Source organism: Chionomys nivalis, chromosome 3 (genome assembly GCF_950005125.1).
Source record: "Chionomys nivalis chromosome 3, mChiNiv1.1, whole genome shotgun sequence".
Lineage (NCBI taxonomy): Eukaryota > Metazoa > Chordata > Mammalia > Rodentia > Cricetidae > Chionomys > Chionomys nivalis.
Genome location: NC_080088.1, coordinates 116195523 through 116216552, shown reverse-complemented (window position 1 = coordinate 116216552; position 21030 = coordinate 116195523). Strand labels below are relative to the sequence as shown.

The window sequence follows — 21030 nt, the reverse complement described above, 5'->3', positions numbered from 1 at the left end:
CTCACACACTTTTTTTTTCCACATGGTGCTGGGGATCAAACTCAGATCCTCACTCTTACATAACAAGTACTTTACCAACTAAGCTGCCTCCCCAGCCAGATTTTGAAAGAATACAAAAAACGTATTTTGACTGTTTCTACTTGAAACACAAAGGTATCTTCAGGTTTAAAGCTCTTCACGTTGACTGGAAGCAGCCTTCTTTCTCAGTTTTTGCAGCTTACTCACGTGTTAGGGAGCACGGTGTTTTTAAAGCATACATCTAAAAGCACATCTGCCGAACTTCGGTTAAATGCTTCGAAGGAGCCAGTTTAGGGGAATGAGAGGATTGGGGTGACATCTCAGATGGCCATTCTTTGTGTCGTGCTGCCCACTGCATTATGAAGTGTGATGACACGTGGCAGAATTTGTATCTTTCCATCACTGTGTGTCCTTGCTTGGGGGATATGGCCTTTGATGAAAGTTTGGGGACCAGCAAGATAGTTTATAGTTTACGCAAGCCTGATGACCTAAGGTTGAACCCCAGAACTCACTGTGGAAGGAGAAAACTGACTCCACACAGTTATCCTCTGACCTTCACATGTCCAATCACTGTAACATGCATGTACACACACATACACACACATATACATACAGACACACACATATACATACAGACAGACACACACACATAAATACACACACAGACACACACATATACATACAGACAGAAACACACACATAAATACACACACAGACACACATATACATACATACAGACACACACATAAATACACACACAGACACACACACAGGCACACATATACATACATACAGACACACACACATAAATACACACAGACACACACACATAAATACACACAGACACAGACACACAGACACACACACATATACCCCAGACACACCCACATACACCCACACCCACATACACACACATAAACACACACAGACACACACAGAGACAAATACACACACACATACACAGACACACACACATAAATACACTCACACACACACACATAAACACACACAGACAAATACACACACACACTCATACACAGACACACACACATAAATACACACACATACATACACAGACACACACATATACACACATACAAACACACACATAAAAACACACATAGACACATACACACACATACACACACACACATACCACAGTCATACACATACACCCACACACATACACACACATAAATACACACACAGACACACACATACACAGACACACACATAAATATGCACACAGACACACACATATACACACATACAGACACACACATAAATATACACAGACACACACATATACAGACATGCACACTAAATACACACACAAACACACAGACACACACATAAATACGCACACATACACACACAGACACACACACATAAATACACACAGACACACACAGACAGACACACACATATACACACATACAGACACACACACTAAATACAGACACATACACACACAGACACACACACACATAAAACAGACACACCCACATACCACATACACACACATAAACACCCACAGACACACAGACAGATAAATACACACATGCACACACACACTTTGTTTTGTCTTGAGATAATGTCTTACTCTATAGCTCCAGAATTCACTATGTAGCCCAGGCTAGCTTCAAACTCACAGCAATCCTCCTGCTTCAGCCTCCCATGTGCTACGCCTGGCTTAAGGTTTATTTTTCTCTTCTTCATACCCTTGGGCCCCAGTGTGAGGAGAAAGGCGCCGTGACCATGCTCACTGTGCACACAGTCAGTACGACGGGTCCACACCCAACCTTTGTCACCAGTGGCTTTTCATGTTCACAGATCCGAAGCAGCCTGAGACAAGCCAGGCTTCTTAACACCCTTTCTTAATCATAATGACCCCAGAGATTGTAGCCCAAGGTGATGAGGCTGAAATCAAAGTAGGAAGAATAAGGAACGACTCCAAAAAAGGGTTTTGTTTTTTGTTTGTTTGTTTTTAATTCCCCAAGCTGGCGGGGTCTTTTATTAGGGTGACAAAATAGCAGGTTGGAAGATTAAGGACTGCATTTTCCGGGCAGATTCATCACGAGAGGGAATTTCCCTCTCCCCCAAGCAATTAAGTCTTAGAGTTCTGGGGTGTCAGGATTGCCCAACCCAAGGGAGCAGGAAAGCCTCAGAACAGGGGACACAGCTGAACTGTTAAACCCCCAAAGGGCCCTAGAGGGAAGAGGTGGGAGCGGAGGATGAGAGGGAGAACTCTTCGTTTCTCCACAGAGCCGCTGAACAGCCAGGAAGGGCAGCACAGGGGGCGAGAGAAGCGCTGCCTGTAGCCAGGGTCTTACCAACTGACACGAGCAGGTGATTTGCCCAGAGACCCTATTCACAGACAGATGCTGGGCCCCCACGTCTAACAAGCCCCCAGGCGCTGGAGCTCACGTTCTGTCTCCACTTAGCTCTCAGAGGACTTTAAACTAATTGTGTGGTTTTGGAGCGATGATAAAAGTTCAGGATTGTCACAAGTCTGTCACAAGCTGAGAAAAAAACCAATAGAGCTGTCAGTATTCAGAGAGGTGCGTCTCTGTGTGTGTGTGTGTGTGCCTGTGTGTGTGTCTATGCATCTCTGTGTATGTTTGTCTGTGTGAATCAGCTTTATGTTACCTTAATGTGACACCTGAGATAATGAATTTACACACAGAAGTTTCCTTGGCTCACAGTCTTATGGCATCCATCTGTGGTAGGCTGGTACCTCTGCTTTTAAGCCTGTGGTGAGGCAGAACATCATGGCTGGAGCACATGGTGGAGAAAGTATTCATTTCATGGTAGACGGGAAGTGAAGAGAGATAGGACGATCCTGGATTCCGGTTATCCCCCATCAAGGGCACGCCTATTTATGACCTAAAGACCTCCTACCAGGTACCACTTCTGAGACATTCTATCACCTCTTGATAGTACGAAGCAAACACACAGGCCTTGTGACCCTCCTTGTGACCCTGGTAGATCTAAACCAACCAACAAAGGGCACCTCTCTCAACAGGCTGAGGAAAGCACTAATGGACTGGTGGCCCTCTTCCAACATTCGGGTCAGTTTCTCTACAGCTTCTTCAACAACTTCAAGGGAAAGAAGGGGGAAACTGGGCTCTCAGTCCCACTGGTCACCTCTGGCCTTGGCCCATGTTCATTCATGGGTGAGAAAGCCTGCATGCATGCATACACTCACACCCACCCTTACACATACACACACTCAAAAAAACAAAAACAAAATAAACTTAAACAAACTGTTTCTATCTGTAGCTGCTTGCACCTGAATCCAGTGCCCTCCTAAATGACAACGTGGGGGGCCAGAGTGCTCCCTGCTATGGGTTGAGGCATGGACTCCCAGAAGTGGTGAGCTCCCCCTGACTTGATTTGCTGGAGGTACTTCGGCCTTTATTTTGAACACAGTTTGTCTCTGCTCTGTCTCCCAGTGGAGTCCTCCAGCCTCCCTACTGATGACACACATGAGACACTATCTCAGGTTTCCTGCTCAAATCTTATACTGGAAACTTGAGCTGAGCGCAATAGCTTGTGCCTTTACTTCCAGTATTTGAAGGGCTGAAGCAGGGGCATTGCCTTGAGTCTAAAGCCAGCTGTGCTACATCACCTAAAAGGAAGAGAGGAAGGGAAGGTGGCAGTGTGTGTGTGTGGGGGGGGGGCAACAACACTTTTGTTGGGGGGAGGTTTAAAGCCTCCCCGGTACTCTTTAAAAACCATTTTACTTTGTGTGTGTGTGTGTGTGTGTGTGTGTGTACACAGGTAAGTGTAGGTGCTCTTAGAGGCCAGAAGAGGGCGCCAGATCCCTCTACAGTTGGAGTTAACAGGTGGTTGTGAGCCACCTGAGATGGGTACTAGGAACTGAACTCTACTCCACTGCAGGATCAGTAGGAGCTCACATCCTTCCAGCCCATGCCCAAGTAGTTTTAATTCTAAACCATCCATACCCATTTTTCAGATGCCAGTATTGAGATCAAAAGCCATGCTAAGTAGCTTACCAACAGGACTCTATCTTCAGATAATGGCCAAAGTGGAAATATGCAGCCCCCTCATGTACACACAGGGCATTAAGAGAATATCTCAGTTTTTACACAATGTCCCAGTGAATACTGCTAAGTCAGACTTGATGGGGCAGGGCACTGGTTAGGACTAAATTTTTAAGTTAGATCCAATACATCTGACCAAACAAGATGGAATTACCATACCAGGACACATGTCATCAAATGGAACTTTAAGATGAACCAGTTTTCCAAAAACAGACAATATGGGAACAGGTGGCCAAGCGGGCCCAGCTGACTGAAGTAGGCACAGTAAGAATGTCCTGTCACTTTAATCATTTCTATTATTCTGTGTTCTGTGAGTATAATGAAATACCTGGGTCATGTATGATGCAAAAAGGTTTATTTCGCTCACGGTTTTTGAAGCTAAGAATCCATAATTGGACTGGGCATGGTGGCACACACCTTTAATCCCAGCACTTGGGAGGCAGAGGCAGGGGATCTCTGTGAGTGTGAGGCCTGCCTGGTCTACAGAGCAAGTTCCATGACAGCCAGAGGTGTTACACAAAAAAAACCTCATCTCAAAATAATAATGATGATGATGACGATGAGTCTATAATTGGTGCCATCCATTGGACTACTGGTGAGGACAAATGGGGATGGCATCACAGTGGCAGAAAAAGCCAGAGATAATCAGAAGTCTGGCTTCTTTGTCATATCACCACAAAATAATACTTAGTCTCCTGTGCGAGAAGATACCAGCCCTTCGTAGGAAACCACATTTAATAAAGATGGGAAAACCCACCCTAAACATGGGCAATGCCAGTCCTTGGTCTGGGGTCCAGAACTATAAAAAGGAGAAGGCAGGCCTGGTGGTGGTGGTGCATTTGCCTTTAATCCTAGAGGCAGGTGGATCTCAGTGAGTTCAAGGCCAGCCTGGTCTACAAAGCAGGTTCTAGGAGAGCCAAGACTGTCACCCAGAGAAACCCTGTCTCAAAAAAGCAAGGGGAAAAAAGGTGAAAGTGTGTTATGCATCAGCATTCATCTCCTTCTGACTCTTGACTGCAGATGCAACATGGCCAGCTGCCTCTCTTGCTCACTGCCATGCCTTTCCACCATTGTGGGACGTCACACCCTTAAACCAGGAGCCAAAACAGACACCTCTCTCCCTTCAGACGCTTTTGCATGGTGTTTTGTTACAGCAATGAGACAGTAATTACCATAGACACAACTGTAAAATAACCACTTGACTCTCTGACCTTTGTGTCTGAAGGGGATATAATGAAGGGCTGACAGTCTGTTGACAGAGGTTTCTGTCCGGCCCGTCCCCCAGCCATTCAGTCCCAAAGAAACACACGGAGGTCTACAGTAATTATGAACTGGTTGACCTATTACCGCAGGTTTCTTATTAACTTAGTCTTACATCTTAAATTAAACCATAATTCTTATCTGTGCTAGCCACGTGGCTTGGTACCTTTTAGCAGTGAGGCGTTCTCATGTTGCTTCCTCTGCATCTGGGTGATGATTGCAGACTGAGCCTTTCCTGTTCCCAGAATTCTCCTATTCTGCTCATTCCGCCTATAATTCCTGCCTGGCTACTGGCCAATCAATATTTTATTAAACCAATAAGGTGACATTTCTTTACAGGGTACAAGACCATTGTCCCACAGTAAAGTAAACGAGTCTCACAGTTAAGTGAATTACAATACCTTGGAGAGCTTATTACACCACAGGTAGGGGGCACCCCACCCCCACCCCAAGTTTCAGAATTGATGAGTTTGGGATAGGGGAAGGTAATTATCATTTATTTCTAACAATGTCCCAGGGGACATTGCTGCCGTGACTGTTGCTGACCCAGAGTTCACTGGTGTCACAGCTAAGAGCTAGAACTTGAGAAATAGACTCTTGGTAAGATCTCATTCTGCCCCTGATGCCAAGTGAGTAACTACTTCGCAGGTGCGACAAGAGGCCAAAATGGTCACTTGGGTTTCTTGCAACAATTGCGTGTGCCCTGATGCTCTGTGCAGACGCTCCTTGGCTTAGGAGGGGAGTTACATCCCAATGTCACGCAAAATGAACATACTCCTCCAAATCCATCTTAAAGATGAATACTTGTAAGTTGAACCACAGTCAGATGGGGGCCACATGTACAGTAAACACCAAACACTCTGAGCCCTGGAGAGAGCACAGTAACAGCCTAGTGGAGATCACCTGACATCATTTGTTCATTCAACTGTTGTTACAGGCCTCCTCTGAGCCAGTGTTACAGCCATCTGGTCTGTACGTGGTGGTCAGCAATAAAGCATCTCCTCTCCTGGAGACGCGGTCCACCTCCAGACACACGCAGATATGTCCTCAGTGCCGAATACAATATCATCCAAACAAATTCTGCATGCCAAGCACGCAACCCTAGCATGGTGGCACACACCTTTAATCCCAGTTTGCTTCTGGACAGAGTAGCGAGGCAGAGAACCACTATTCCTTGAACCAGAAAGGGAGTCATGGTTACAGATTAGGACAAAGATGATTCATCCTAGCTAGAATGTTACTAGTTTATCTTAGTTTTGGATTTTTCAAAACTTTGTAGTCCTGGGATTCACTCTGTACAACAGGGTGGCCTCAAACTCACGGAGATCCATTTAACTCTGCCTTCCGAGTGCTGGGATCAAAGCTGAGTGCCACCACTGCCCAGCTTCCTCATTTTTCTTAAGAAAAATCAAAGCTGGGTGCGTTCCTAGAATCAGATAAACACAGACATGATTCTAAATCTTTTATCTCTTATGGTTTGCAGGACAACCGGGCCAGAGGAAATCACAATGTTCTGGTTCCAAATGGCTGCAGACGTGTGACATTGTACGTAGGGCAAAAGGGACAGCTGGAGCAGGAAACTGACCAATCACTGAGCACCCCAACTCTGAACCCAGAGTCAGAGAAAGAAACACACCCTGGATCTGAGACCTGGGCCAGGGAGAAAAACATCTTTATCCTTGATCCCAGGACCAAAGAAATGTGCCCTGACTCTGAAACTAGTGTCAAAGAAACCCACTTTGTCCCCAGAATCAGAGGCAGTGAAAGAAATATGCCCTGGTCCTAAGATTAGAGTCAAAGGGTAAAAAGGACCAGTGAAAGAAACAGTTTGGCCATGAAGTCACAGCCATCTCTGCCCATGACCAGCTAAACTGGGAAATACTAACCAATCCCTCTTCTCCTTGGGAAAACTCCGCCTCTAAGAAGCCCTATATAAGCCTCTCCACCTGTTCAGTTAAGGGCCGCCATTTATCCCTCCCTGGCAGAGTTAGCCTTTCTCCTGGACTCCTCCTTCCCAAATAAATCTCAATTGTCATGTCTGCCTGCTGCAGTGCTCTCCACCATGATAGTCCTGGAGTCACCTTCTGAAACTGTAAACAAGCCCTCAGTTAAATGCTTTCTTATGCCAGGCGTGGTGGCACATACCTTTAATCCTAGCACTCAGGAGACAGAGGCAGGGGCCTCTGTGAGTCTATGGGCCAACCTGGTCTGCAGAGTGAGTTCCAGGACAGAGAAACCCTGCCTTGAAAAAAAAACAAGAAAAAAAAATAACCAAAAAAGAAAGAAAAAAAATGATTATGTAAGTTGCCTTGGTTATGGTGTCTCTTCACAGTAAAGGAAAAGCAATGAAGAGAGCCATACCTTCTAATCCTTTCCAAACAGTTCCACCAACTGGGTACAAAATATTTAAAAAGATGAGCCTATGGGGACCATATCTTATTCAAACCATCCTACCAACCTTTGAAGTTTTGTTTGAGATGAAAAAATATGAAAGAAGAATAAGACAGGCAGAGAACGGTAGAAGGGAGAGAGAGTGGCATTGTCCTCGGTGCCCTGGCTGTGCCGCTGGGTCTAACCCTCACAGCCATCTCCGAGCAGATACTACTGCAGTAGGCTGAGGCACTGGGCCCTGTGCTTGCTAGAGAGAAGGTATCATTCTAAGCTTCCCTGAGTCAAGTAGCTAGTGACCTGAAGAACCAGTGTTCAAGTTGGCCTATGGAGGAAGCAAAGGGTTGGGGTGCTGTCATCTCTAGAGCCCCCTTCTTCTGTGATGTGTTTTGTTTTGCTTTTGGAACAGGGTCTCATGTAACCCGGTGTTGATAAAAATTTCTCCCGGGGAAGACATAAGCAATGTCTAACTCTCCTCCCCAGGTTCCAGTGACAAACTGAGGAGACTTCCTTACAGAGCACAGGTGAGAATTACTTACAAGGGTGTGGGTGCTCCTTCTCCAGAGATGGCACCAGAATGCCGGGAGCCGCTGTGTATGCAGGTGAAGTCCTCCTCAGGGGAAGTAAAGAGTCAAAAAGTACAGCTGGTGTAATTCTTTTATAAGTGGACACAGCTGAACTCCCCAAGATGGCGGTTGCTTGACTCCCAGGACAGCTACACACAACCCCAGGCTGGCCATGAACTGGATACACAGCTAAGGATGACCTTGCAATTCCAATGCTCCAGTCTGCACCTCACAAACTTGGCAGAACAGGCACACAATATCATGCCTGGTTTCTGTGGTGCTGAGAACCAAGCCCAGGGCTCTATGACAACTGAGCCACTCCCCATCCCCTCACCCCTTCCCCTGGGTTCCAGGCAGGGGTTAGGCTGCAGCAACAGCTGCCCCTGTGTTTGAGGTCTGTCCTTCCTCCCCCCCCCCTCCCGCCCCACGTTGGTGACAGTCGCTAATATCTCCCTCCCAGTATTGCTCCCCGACTCCAGCCTTGGGTCTTCATCTTGTCCATTGTGGCAGTGTCTTTCACAGGAGTTGGGAGACTGGAACCAGGGAGTTCTAATCCACAGAGTAAACCCTAGGTCAGTTGAGGCTATAGAGACCCTGTCTTAAAATGAAAGCAAGTAACTAATAAAGGTTTTATTGTGGATGCTATGCACACTTTTTATGGAAAATTCAGAGCAACAAAAAAGTGAAAGTTGAGCTGTTGAGATGGCCCAGTGGAGAAAGGGACCTGCAGCCAAGTTGCAGATGAACACAGATTTTTTTTTTTCAAGACAGGGTCTCACCATATAGCTCTGGCTGTCCTGGAACTCATTCTGTAGACCTTGAACTCAGAGATACGCCTACCTCTGCCTCCCAAGGGCTGAGATTGAAGGCGTGTGCCACCATGTCTGGCTCAAAATAAATTTTAAAGATGAAAATAAAATTGATCTGGAATTCTCTTGATGTAGGGGAAAATTTATGTGTGTATGTATGTGTATGTTTAGGTATGTGTGAGTGTATGTGTTTATGTGTGTAAGCGTACATGTATATGAAAGTGGAAATCTATGTATGATGTATGTATGTTTATGTAACTGTATTCCTGTGCATATGTATGTACGTGTATGTGTGAGTGCAAGTGTATGTATTTACATGTATGTGTGTGAGTGTAAATGTATGTGGCTGTTGTGTATACGTATGAATAGATGTATGTTTGCATATGTAACTGTGTTCTCGCGTGTATATGGCCGTACGCGTGTATGTGTGTGTGTGCGCGCGCGTGTTTATGTGTTGTTGGTTATGGAACCCAGGGCGCGGAATTGTTTCTGGCTGTGGAATCTGCTGCTCCTTTGCGGCTTGCCCTTGAGCTGGCAGGGTCTGACTCTGGCGAGGCCCTCGGTGGCACTAGCTGCAGCGCGCGGTCTCCCTGGACCTCCTGCGTGGCTGAGACAGCCCGCTCCTGCTGGAACGGCCAGCTGTAGCGAGGCTGCGGATCCGCGCCTCGGGTTACCAAGCAACTAGCGCCTTAGCAACAGGGAGGAGGCGGGCTGGAGGGAGGAAGCCGGAAGCGAGAGGCGAAGCCTCGCGAGGGTTGGTTTGCGCGCGGACTCCGAGTGCGGCCTGTCGGTGGCCTGGTCCCGTAGCATCTGTCACTCATGGCGGTGGCGCCTCCGCAGCAGCGGCCCGCCGAGGCCCGGGCCCGGAACTTGCCCTGGTAGGAGCGGCCCCGCATACTGCTTCCCGTCCTTCTTTCTAGAAGCTTTGCAATCCTTTTCCCTCTCCCGACCTGCGGCCCGGATCGGCGCTGCAGACACCCGGCCCTGGCGCCGCAGCCTTGCCTTGCCTGCAGCCGTCCGCTCGCCCGCGTCCACACCAAACAACCCCGCTACTGAGGCCTGAGCGCAGTTTAGCCATCCTCGGGTGCCTCGAGCATCGCCATTGCGCTTTGATGACTCTAAGAGATCGATCCTGGCTTTCTTTAGAAAGGCTCAGAGACTGGGGGAGTGGGTAGGCTTGGATTCGAACTTAGGTGTCCGAATTCAGCGCTTGCTTTCTTTTTTTCTTTCATATTACCATTTATTTATTTGCGGGGGAGGGGAGCGTAGCAGCACACCTGCGTAGAGGGTAGAGGACAACTTGTAGAACCTGGTTCCTTCCGCCAACGAGGATTCCCGGGATCGAACCCAGGTCCTCAGACTTAGCGTCAAGTGCCGTTACTTGCTGAGCCATCTCAGGCTCCAGGGCTTGTATTCTGAACAGTCCCACAGCACCTAGCGATATTTTAAGCAAGCCTGACCATTCTTTTTACTTTTCTGGTCTATGCCCGAAGAGGAAGAATTATCTTGGGCCACACGTTAAAGTCACAGGACTGGAGTCACAGACTGTGGCATTTTGAGTCTGGCTTCTCCAACTCAAGTTGTCCCATGCTGTAGCATGGCTCGGCCAAATCCTAACTTGCTTGTGGAAATCTGAGTGTGACTTCCTTCGCAAATTCACGTGCCAGTTCAAATTGTTGAGGTTCAGTGCTGTTGACTTGGAGGCCTCCTGTGGGGGTGGGGCAACAGGGAGCTCCTGCCCACTGTGGGATGTTCACCAGACGCCACTACCACCCTCTGCCCACTGCCCACATCTTATAGCTAATGACCTGACAGATGCCCCCTTGGGGACAGACCCCACCACTGGTTGTGAGAGCTATTGGCTGTGTTGGGATGTGAAGGGGCTTGTTTGCGTGTGACAGAACGTGGCTGTATATGCCGTGACTCGTGCTGAATCCTGTTCCAGGGTTGAAAAGTACCGGCCACAGACCCTAGGCGATCTCATTTCTCATCAGGACGTTCTGAGTACCAGTGAGTATCCCTGTCAGTTGCTCTTGTCCTTGTGGGAGGGCTTGGTTACATCTGGTGATGATGCTGTCTTTACTGGGTGACAGTGTAAAGGATGACCTGGACTTTATAGGAGGGGGTGTGTTCGTTCTTTTTCCATATGTGCACCAAAATACCTACAAGGACAAAATGTGAAAGGTGTATTTATTTTTATTGTTTAGGTGTTTTGTTTACACATTTATGCCTGTGCACCATGTGTGCCTGGTGCCTCCAGAGGCCAGAAGAGGTAATTGGGTCCTCTGGAAGGCAACTGTGAGCCATAGTGTGGGTGCTAGGAGCCAAACCCTGTCCTCTGTAAGGACAGCAAGCCCTCACTTGACTGCTGAACCATCTCTCCAATTCCCCACCCCCTGAGAAGACAATTTAGAGGAGGGAAGATTGATTTTCCTTCATGGGTTCAGAGGTTTTGGCCCACAGTCTCTGGATCCATTAACTATAGGCCCTTGGTGAGCACAACTTCATGGCCTGGGGAGCACTGATCTCTCCATGGTGTACAGGAAGTAGAGAGCTAGGAAGGGGTCAAGTACGACCCTCAAAGGCATGTCTCCAGTGACCTGCTTCCTCCAACGAGGCTGTGCCTCTCACTTTTCTAGAACATCCCAAGGTAGCTAGTGTAAGTCCACAGAAGACACAGCCAAACCATGATGTTGATGTGACTTCGGACTTACCCTCCCCACATCTGCCTCTGACTGGGACTGGAGGACTTCCGTGAATGTGAGGGTCCCAGGGACTGACGGTGTCTCCTTCCTCCTGCCTCAGTTCAGAAGTTCATCAGTGAAGACCGTCTGCCACACCTGCTTCTCTATGGCCCTCCGGGGACAGGAAAGACGTCCACCATCCTGGCCTGTGCCAAGCAGCTGTACAAAGATAAGGAATTTGGCTCCATGGTCTTGGAGGTGAACAGGACAGTCTCGCTCTAGAGAGAGTTCAGGCTCTTACTTTTAGTTCTGCTACTTCTCTTTTCCTCCCTGGCCTTCCGGGTCCTGGTTGGATTTGGACAGCGAGATCTGAGTGGGGTTGGGGTGGTGTCAAATGGGGATGCTGTTTGGACCACCAGGGAGTTAACACTGGGCAGCCTCCACTTCCTGCAGGGCCCAACTCAGAGGTCATGCCCTCCCCACAGCCTGCTCCACCTGCCCATAGCTCTTGTTGAACCCCCTTCAGATTTAGGGGTGGTAATGACAGCCTCTGTACAGCTGTGGTTTTCAACCTTCCTAATGCTGCGACGTTAATATAGTTCTTCCCGCTATGGGGAACCCCAGCCATAAAATGATTTTCATTGCTACTTCATAACTGTAATTTTGCTAGTTGTGAATTGTAATGTAAATATTTGTGTTTTCCAGTGGCCTTAGGTGACATCTGTGAAAGGGTCCATTAGATAGATGCCCCTCTAAAAGGGGTCACGACCCACAGGTTGAGAACCATTGCTTTAGACTCACAAACACCTTTGAAATGTCCTTTTCTTTATCTGGATCTTCTTTTTTTTTTTTTAAAGATTTATTTATTTATTATGTATACAACATTCTGCTTCCATGTATACCCACACACCAGAAGAGGGCACCAGATCTCATTACAGATGGTTGTGAGCCATCATGTGGTTGCTGGGAATTGAACTTATGACCTCTGGAAGAGCAGTCAGTGCTCTTAACCACTGAGCCATCTCTCCAGCCCCATCTGGATCTTCTTAGATTACTGCACGGAGATATGCCATCTGAGGCTGGTGGGACCTTGACTGATAATACCCTTAGATTATAAAAATCTAAATGTTGTGTTTGAAAGAAAAGCATTTGATGGACTAGGGGTGTAGCTCCACTGTTAGAGTACCTGCCACCATACCTGCAATCCTGGGTTTGATCTGAGCATAGAATAACAGATGCACACGTATAATCCCAGCACTCAGGAGGTGGAGGCAGGAGGATCAGACGTTCATGGTCATCTTAGGCTATGTGAGCTCAAGACCAACTTGAAGACAAAAGACCCTCACTCAAATAAAAGTGTTTGACTTACATAGTAGACATGAGGCTCAGCCCTAAATGTTCAGTGTTCTTGCTTTAGCTTATTCCACACCTGATGGCCTCCAGGGGGTAAGAACTAAAATTAGTATCATTTTCTCATGGTAGAGGTACTAGCTCAGGATCACCAGGCCTGGTGTTTATTCCATAAGTTTATGTGGGTGTGGTGCAGTGAGGTTGAGTACAGGGGATTCATTCTGAACGATGGTATCTTAGCTGTCATTAGGTCTGGAGAACTGGCTGATACTAGTGGAGTATCTTAGCTGTCATTGGATCTAGAGAACTAGCTGGCACTACTGGAGTATCTTAGCTGTCAAATCTAGAGAACTAGCTGGCACTACTGGAGTATCTTAGCTCTCAGATCTAGAGAATTAGCTGGCACTACTGGAGTATCTTAGCTGTCACTGGATCTGGAGAACTAGCTGGCACTACTGGAGTATCTTAGCTCTCAGATCTAGAGAACTAGCTGGCACTACTGGGGTGCCGAGAAGACAGGACTTTATAGCTGGCATAGGGTGTGATTCTCACTGCAGCCTCTCTTCCGAGTGTAGCTGAATGCTTCCGATGACCGAGGAATAGATATCGTTCGGGGGCCAATCCTCAGCTTTGCCAGCACAAGGACAATCTTCAAGTAAGAATTCTATGTATTTCTCTCCCTAGAGGTCTCAGCACATGACGTCAGGACATAAGCCTCACTGTTTGGTCTTCCCTTTGACCAATGTCTAAAGGGAAGAAGGAATGGCTTAGTTAGAAGTGGACAGACAAGTCAGGGATGATCCAGGAGATGTGGGGGTGCTAGGGCAGGGTACTACCTGAGCCTACATCAGAAGCAACCCTTGGGAACATCAGCTCCGTGTGGTCGTTAACTGGGCAAGACTGGATGAGCTGGTCTGAATTTAAACAGGGATAATTGAGGTCAGGAAGGATGACTGGCATAGTGGTCAAAATAAGAAAAGGAAGGAACTGTTAAGATGGCTCAGTGGGTTAAAATATTTGCCACCAAGCCTGATGACAAGTTCCATCCCTGGGACCCACATGGTAAAAGGAGAGAACTGACTTCCACGAGTCATCCTGTGACCTCGTTTGTGCTGTGGCACTTGGTGCGTGCACACGCACACACACACACTGTAATAAATGGGCTTGGGTGTGTGTAGCTGCTTGGCCTACTACTCATGGCCCTGGGTTCCAGCCCCACAAAAAGCAGCAGGCAAAAGAATACTATGAACAATGAAGGACGATTCAAGAAGAAATTAGCCCTCACTTCTGGCTACGAGTGAAGGCGTGACAGGCGTGAACACGGGTGTCAGCCTTCCTCAAGGTCTTTTCTCAGACTAGATGGTCTTGAGGTACCCAGGTGTGAAGATGCAGGCTCGGCCTGTGTGTGGGAGGGGAGCTAAGGAAACCTCAGCATGTGTTTGTTCTCCTAGGAAAGGATTTAAGCTTGTGATCCTGGATGAAGCTGATGCCATGACTCAAGATGCCCAGAATGCCTTGAGACGAGGTAAGACTTGCTGCCCCACCTGACATGTTGGCCAGGAGCATACTGAAAGCCAGGAATTGTGGGTGAAATTATTTACCCCATAGGAGGCACCTCTTAGTCCCGGTGATTCAGACAGGACTGTCCTGTAGCCAGGTCTCCTTCATCACCTGAGTATGGCTAGTCTCTGTCATCTCGTCCTCCTCTACTGATGGCTTCTGTTCTAGATTTGGAGTCTGTGTCATTTAGTGGGGATAAGGCTAATTTCCTAATCTACCGGCAGACCCTCCACCATTGGGCAAAAAAAACCCAAATAGCAAGACTCTGTCGGAGTGGCTACAGTGCAGTCTGAGCCATATTTTCCTGTGGAATGGGGCTAGTGCCACTCCTGTTAAAGACCCTTCTGTGAGCAGCTCCCACTCACACTCCCAGGGAAATCTGCTGTGAGAGAGCAGCTTCGGGAGCCTGTGGAGATGACACCTGGGAGGGAAGGAACGACAGCACTCATAGCATAGAGGAGGGACACAAACAGAATTGCTTCTGGTCTTAGAGTGTTGGCATCCTTCCTTCAGCATCTTGTTCTGCCAAGTGACTGTCAGTGTGGGCAGATCTCTGGGGACACTGGGTCCCTGCAGAGTGACACTGGTGTCCTGTGCATCTCTCAGCACTGGCTGTTGCTCCCTGGATGCTCCTAGATTCCAGGCATGGCTGCAGTGAAGTGTGCACAGAGCCATCCCCCTGCCTCGAGAAGGTGACCTTGGCAGCCTTTCAGATGGCATCTCACACGAAGGGATGGGAGTCATGGACAGACTGGGCTCGAGTGCTAGGATTGTGGCAGATCATAAGAAGAAGCATTGTGTGCATCCTGATGATATGTTTGTTAGCTCTGAAAGTATAGTGGCAGCTGGGGGTGGTGACTCAGGCCAATAATCCTAGCATTCCAGGGGCTGAAACGGGTGGATCGCCTGGAGTTTGAGGCCAGCCTGAACCACAGAGATCTACACAGGAAGGTGGCTGAGCTGGACAGGTTGCTGAACACCCCTTATTACCCTCTGCCCTTGCGGGCAGCTAGCGTCCCCACTCTTAGTGTCGTTAAACCTTCTGAACGGTCAGAGTGGACTCTGATGTGAGGTGTTTGGTTGTCTCCCAGTGATCGAGAAGTTCACAGAGAACACCAGGTTTTGCCTCATCTGTAACTACCTGTCCAAGATCATCCCTGCCTTGCAGTCAAGGTGCACAAGGTTCCGATTTGGCCCTCTGACGCCTGAACTCATGGTTCCTCGCCTGGAGCATGTAATAGAACAGGAGAAGTGAGTTGCTTTATAAGAAGGAAGCGGGAGCCGGGCGGTGGTGGCGCACGCCTTTAATCCCAGCACTTGGGAGGCAGAGGCAGGCGGATCTCTGTGAGTTCGAGACCAGCCTGGTCTACAAGAGCTAGTTCCAGGACAGGCTCCAAAACCACAGAGAAACCCTGTCTCGAAAAACCAAAAAAAAAAAAAAAAGAAGGAAGCGGGAGGGTCTTGGGCATTGAATGGCATGGAGGCAAGTTGGGCAGAGCGCCCAGTCCAAGGGGAAGCCTTGAGGACCACTGGCTGCTGTCATTTTCTGTGGGCCCTGGACATTCTACCTCATGAGCCCTTTTGATTTTTCTTGACCCCTCACCTGCTTTCCTGAAAGCTTTCCCTGTCATGGGAACTGACTATTGCTGGGTCCATCTTTGGAGATAACTGCCTACTGGTTGAAGGGGAGGTTCTGAGACATCCATTCTGGGCAATCAGATGCAGGGCTGTGGCCTCTTCTTCCCAGAGAAAGTCTCTCATGGCAGCAGCTTCCTTAGGGCCTTAGTTCAGTTACGACTCTGGGTGGGGCATGGCTACTGGCATGATACGCCCCTAAGCACTGTGTCAGCTTCTAGATGCCATAGGTCAGGAAAGTGCTGTCACCACCATTCTGTTGCTTTTTTTTTTTTTTTTTTTTTTTAAGCTCTAATCATTTGAGGCCATCTTGTTCCCCATGGTTGAGGGTGTTTGTGCTCTTGGGGAGGGAGACGACTTTATAACTCCTTTTCCTGTTTCCTTTTAGTGTTGATATAAGTGAAGATGGAATGAAGGCCCTTGTCACTCTGTCCAGTGGGGATATGCGAAGGGCTTTGAACATTCTGCAGGTATGAACCTACTCCAGGCATATTAAACCATTGCTTTGAATAGCTTTACAAGACAGACAGACAGACAGACAATCCATACATTCATTCAGAAGCCTAGATCTGATAAGATACACCTTGTCAGGAACCAGTTCTCTTGCCTGGGTGTTCTAATGGAGATTCGGAGCTGCTATGAGAAGCTGGGGGAGGATGCTGACTCTACAGCAAGCAGCAGCATTGGCAGCGGAGAGCGGCTTCCTGTGTAGAGAGTACAGGATCCACGCTGTCCTTGACTGTGCCTGTCACTGTGGCAGGGCAGTTGTTGACAGCCCCTGGGTCCTCCTGTCTGCAGAGTACCAATATGGCCTTTGGGAAGGTGACAGAAGAGACTGTCTACACCTGCACCGGGCATCCCCTTAAAACAGACATTGCCAACATTCTGGATTGGATGTTAAATCAAGACTTCACCACTGCCTACAGAAGTATCCTTTCTGGTGACTGCTGCCAGGTTCAGGCCTGGGGGGGCCCAGAGGCCCAGGCTGCAGCCAGCCAGGTGAAGGGTGTCAGCTGATGGGAACCAGGTGTCCTCAGGTGGAGAGAACCCTTCTCTTCCTGATGGCACTGGCCTGTGAGAGGCGGAAAGGAGGTTCTCCGTCTGCACTGAGATGAAAAGCTGCAGATAACGGGATGTGGTCTAAGCAGCCACTTGCTCTGCGCTCTAAGAGAAGCCTTATTGAATATAAAGTGGGACAACTTAGAGTTAGGCCTGCGTGTAGCTCCAAGTGGAGAGGCATCTGTCTGTGCTGGGGTGAAAAGCCTCACTTTGAAGTCTCCCTGCAGCATGTTCTGGAATGGCTGCCCATCCCTTAACTGCTCCTCGCAGACATCATGGAGCTGAAGACTCTGAAGGGCTTGGCTCTGCATGACATCCTGACCGAGGTTCACCTGTTTGTGCACAGAGGTAACTGGTGGCCGGGTGTGGAGTGAGGTGGAGGCATAGCTTTGGGGTGGCTCCCAGGGTGTGAGGACTTCACCCCCAGACAGGAACAGTTCTGAACTGCTGTTAAAGCTTTGTCCAAACCCTTCCTAGTCTCTGGGCTGCCGGGGTGAGCAGAAATAACCCCGAGCAGCAAGCTGTACTTCCTCAAGGGAACGTCTTGGAGCAGTAGGAGGATATTTTACTCTTCACTTGTATGTTCCCCACTCTAGGGTAGGGACTGAATCCAGGGCCCTGCACATGCATGTGGCTCACCTCTCGGCTGTTTCCACAGAGCCCAGGACTGTGGCATCCTAAGCTGCTCTCCGGCCCATGAGTCGCATTTCTAGGATCAGCTCCCTCGAAGAGGAGATTGTGTGAACAGCAGCCTTTAGGATCTGCTTCCTGTCTTCTGTTGGGATCATCTCAGCTTGGGCCATACCTGGGAGTCACCCCAGATGATTCAGTCAGCAGGGTGGGGGTATAGGGAGAGCCAGGTGCCAGCTTTTCTAAGAAGCTCCCAGATGATTCAGTGTTCTGTGCTCTGGTGATACAGGTGATGGGATTAATCTTCTTATGCCTGCTAGCCAAGCACTCTTCCTGAACTACATTCCAGCCTGGATATTTTCATAGCCACACGACAAACAAAAATCACAAAACAGCTGATAACGACCCACAGGGCCTGTACCATCCTCAGTTTCCTGGTCTGGTGGCTGTCATGGGCCTGAGGCTCGGCCCTGTCAGAAGTCCCATGGGTGAAGGCTGTGGTTTTGTGTTTTGTATTAGGAAGTGACACGTCTTACTCGTTTGATTTTTCTTTTTCCACAGTTGACTTTCCATCTTCAGTTCGGATACATTTACTGACCAAGATGGCAGACATTGAGTGAGTGTTTTCCCAATTTCAATCCTACGCCTGTCCCCTCTCCTGCTGTAAGCTTCTTAGTTTCAGCTTGTATGCTCCTCAGACATGGGCGACCTGGCCTGGGTAGTGTCAAGTGGAATGTGTTGGAGGACAGGAGCTGCCTGCAGAGCATAGTGCACAGGGCAAGCACAGCCCAGTCCAGGGCTAAGCAGAGGGTCACTTCAGTCCTCAGAGCTCTAGCCTTTGGCTCTACCACAGATCGGGTACGCAGGCTGTTTGGGGGTGCCCAGCTATCCTCTTATTAAGACATTGTGGCATACAGGAGCACACTGGAGGAAAAGCAAACAAACTCAATTTTCCACTTTGCCCAGTTCAGTAAACACTGTCATTAGTCCCTAGTGACACTGGTAGCTGTCATTTAAGTGGACAGCACACTGGGCCTCGATCAAATGCCAGTATCACCAGCTCAGCAGCTGTCACTGGCTCGTATAGACAGATTGGGTCATTTTCTCTTCTATCACGGCACTGGGAGTGATTCTGCTGTCGGTGGCTAGGCATTTAAAGTGACAAGATGAACAGCCAGTGCCTGCTTTGCTGCCCAAACCACAGACCTCCAGCTCCCTTCTGCAAAAGTTGTACCAGTCTGTAACCCCCATCACATGCCCCCTGCCGTCTGCAGGGTGGAGTGGGTAGAATCCAGAGCCTCCCGGTGCTAGCTTTTCAGTCCGTCCTTGGCAGTGTCAACCAGCTGGTGAGTGAGCGAGCATTGGGGTGCTCACTGAGCGACTGTTGGAGGACATGGACAGCAGCCCTCTGCAGGGTGGGTTTATCAGCTCTGGCGCCCCCTGGCAAGCCACAGCAGCTCTCACGTTCTCCCACTCACAGGCAGGGCCTAGGTGTACTTTATTCTCAACTTGGGGTTGGTGTCTACAGGTATAGACTTTCCGTTGGCACCAATGAGAAGATACAGCTGAGCTCCCTCATTGCTGCTTTTCAAGTCACCAGAGACCTGATAGTCTCAGAGGCCTAGCCACTCCAAGGCCTGCTGGCCCTGCCTCAGGCCCAACAGTGACAGAGAACAGAGGACTTGCTTACTGGTGAAGTACTGCCCTGGACTGATAAAGAGTCACAGAAGTCTCTCCCCAGGCATTTGGGCAGTGCTATCTGTGGCTGTTGGGAGCGGGACCTACCAAGCAACTTTAATTCATAACTATCCACACTGCTTGTCTTTTGTAGGGAAAAATAAATCTTTTTGGGGGTGGGGGGAGAATTGCTATAAATCTTCACTGTCAGTTGCTGGGTTGACAAAATTGGCCTTACCTCATGTCTGCAGTGTGATGTTCTAATTGAACAACCCTTCAGATGCTTCCAACTTAGGGTCTGCATCCCTGAATTTAAACTTTCTCACTTTTGTATATACTTTAAATGGGTGCTAGTGGGTTTCTGATCAAAACTGTTTTGTTACAGTTTTAAATCGGTCTTTTGCCCAGTGTGTAACATGCCTATAACCTCAGGACTCAAGAGGCTGAGGCAGAATTACCAGCCAATTGTAGGCCAGCCTGCTGAGATAAGCCCTATCAGAAACAAAACAACTGTCTTTTCCTTTTTCAGAAGGCTTCCCAGCAGGCTCCGAACTCTCTTGTGGCAGTAGCAGAGAAACTGTAAAAATACAGCTAGCCTTCAGACTGCCTTTCTGGGCCTCACTTGTCGGGGAGGGAGGGGATGCTGTGACTGTCCCCGCCTGCACGGCCAGGCTGCACTTAGACCAGTCCTCCACGGTAGGAGTGGTGCCTGCTCAGCGCCCTGTGCCTGCTGTCTCTAGTGTCAAGGATAAGCTCTCCTTGGAGGTTATTCCTAATAAAGCTGTTCTGGCAGGCTTATGTACAAGGTAGAAAAGTGTGTGCATTCCCTTGGGACCAAACTTCCCCTGGGCTAGAGAGGGGCTGTGCTTGCTACTCACATGGTGTGCCGTGTGAGGTGCATCTGAGGTGGAGGCATTTTCAGCACCATGGACCCTGAAGTTGAACATGTGCTGTCTAAAGGAGAAATCTGCTTGTCCATGGAGAGCTTGCTTCCCAAGTCTTCCAGTGGAGTTTGAAGCTGCAGCCAAGTGGTCAGGGCCAGAGGCAGGGTCTCAGTCACATGGCTGAACCTGAACTGCCCACTGGAGTCCAACTCTCCCTTTGTGCTTGTTTTAAAAGATTTTTTTTCTTAATGGAAAAAAAGGGACAGAGACAGGTTTTTTTTTCCTCTCTTTTCTCCCTTCAATGAAAGCCTCATTTTGCAATGTTTCTCTTCAGATAATAGAGGAAAGTCCTCTATACACACACTGTACAATGTTAACACTGCCTCCATAAAGCATCAATTAAGAAGAGTCCAAGAATAAGGTGTTGCATTTCTTTTAAAATA

The 21030-nt window shown here is 48.5% G+C and overlaps 1 protein-coding gene across 1 annotated transcript; it reads left to right on the top strand.

The window, feature by feature from the left end:
• The first annotated feature begins 9857 nt into the window (after positions 1-9857).
• Rfc5 (replication factor C subunit 5) lies at positions 9858-20605 on the top strand. The gene is made up of 11 exons (XM_057763809.1): positions 9858-9986; positions 11054-11118; positions 11914-12050; positions 13718-13797; positions 14594-14667; positions 15794-15953; positions 16726-16807; positions 17136-17265; positions 17667-17744; positions 18588-18642; positions 19555-20605. Exons 1-11 carry the CDS (start codon positions 9928-9930, stop codon positions 19649-19651), a joined length of 1017 nt encoding a protein of 338 aa, XP_057619792.1. The 5' UTR covers positions 9858-9927; the 3' UTR covers positions 19652-20605.
• Positions 20606-21030: the final 425 nt, after the last annotated feature.

Coding starts and splice junctions, on each gene's coding strand:
- Rfc5 (XM_057763809.1), top strand. CDS start 9,928: ATGGCGGTGGCGCCTCCGCAGCAGCGGCCCGCCGAGGCCCGGGCCCGG. Junction 12,051..13,717: donor TTGGCTCCATGGTCTTGGAG/GTGAACAGGACA, acceptor TTCCGAGTGTAG/CTGAATGCTTCCGATGACCG. Junction 17,266..17,666: donor CTTCACCACTGCCTACAGAA/GTATCCTTTCTG, acceptor TGCTCCTCGCAG/ACATCATGGAGCTGAAGACT.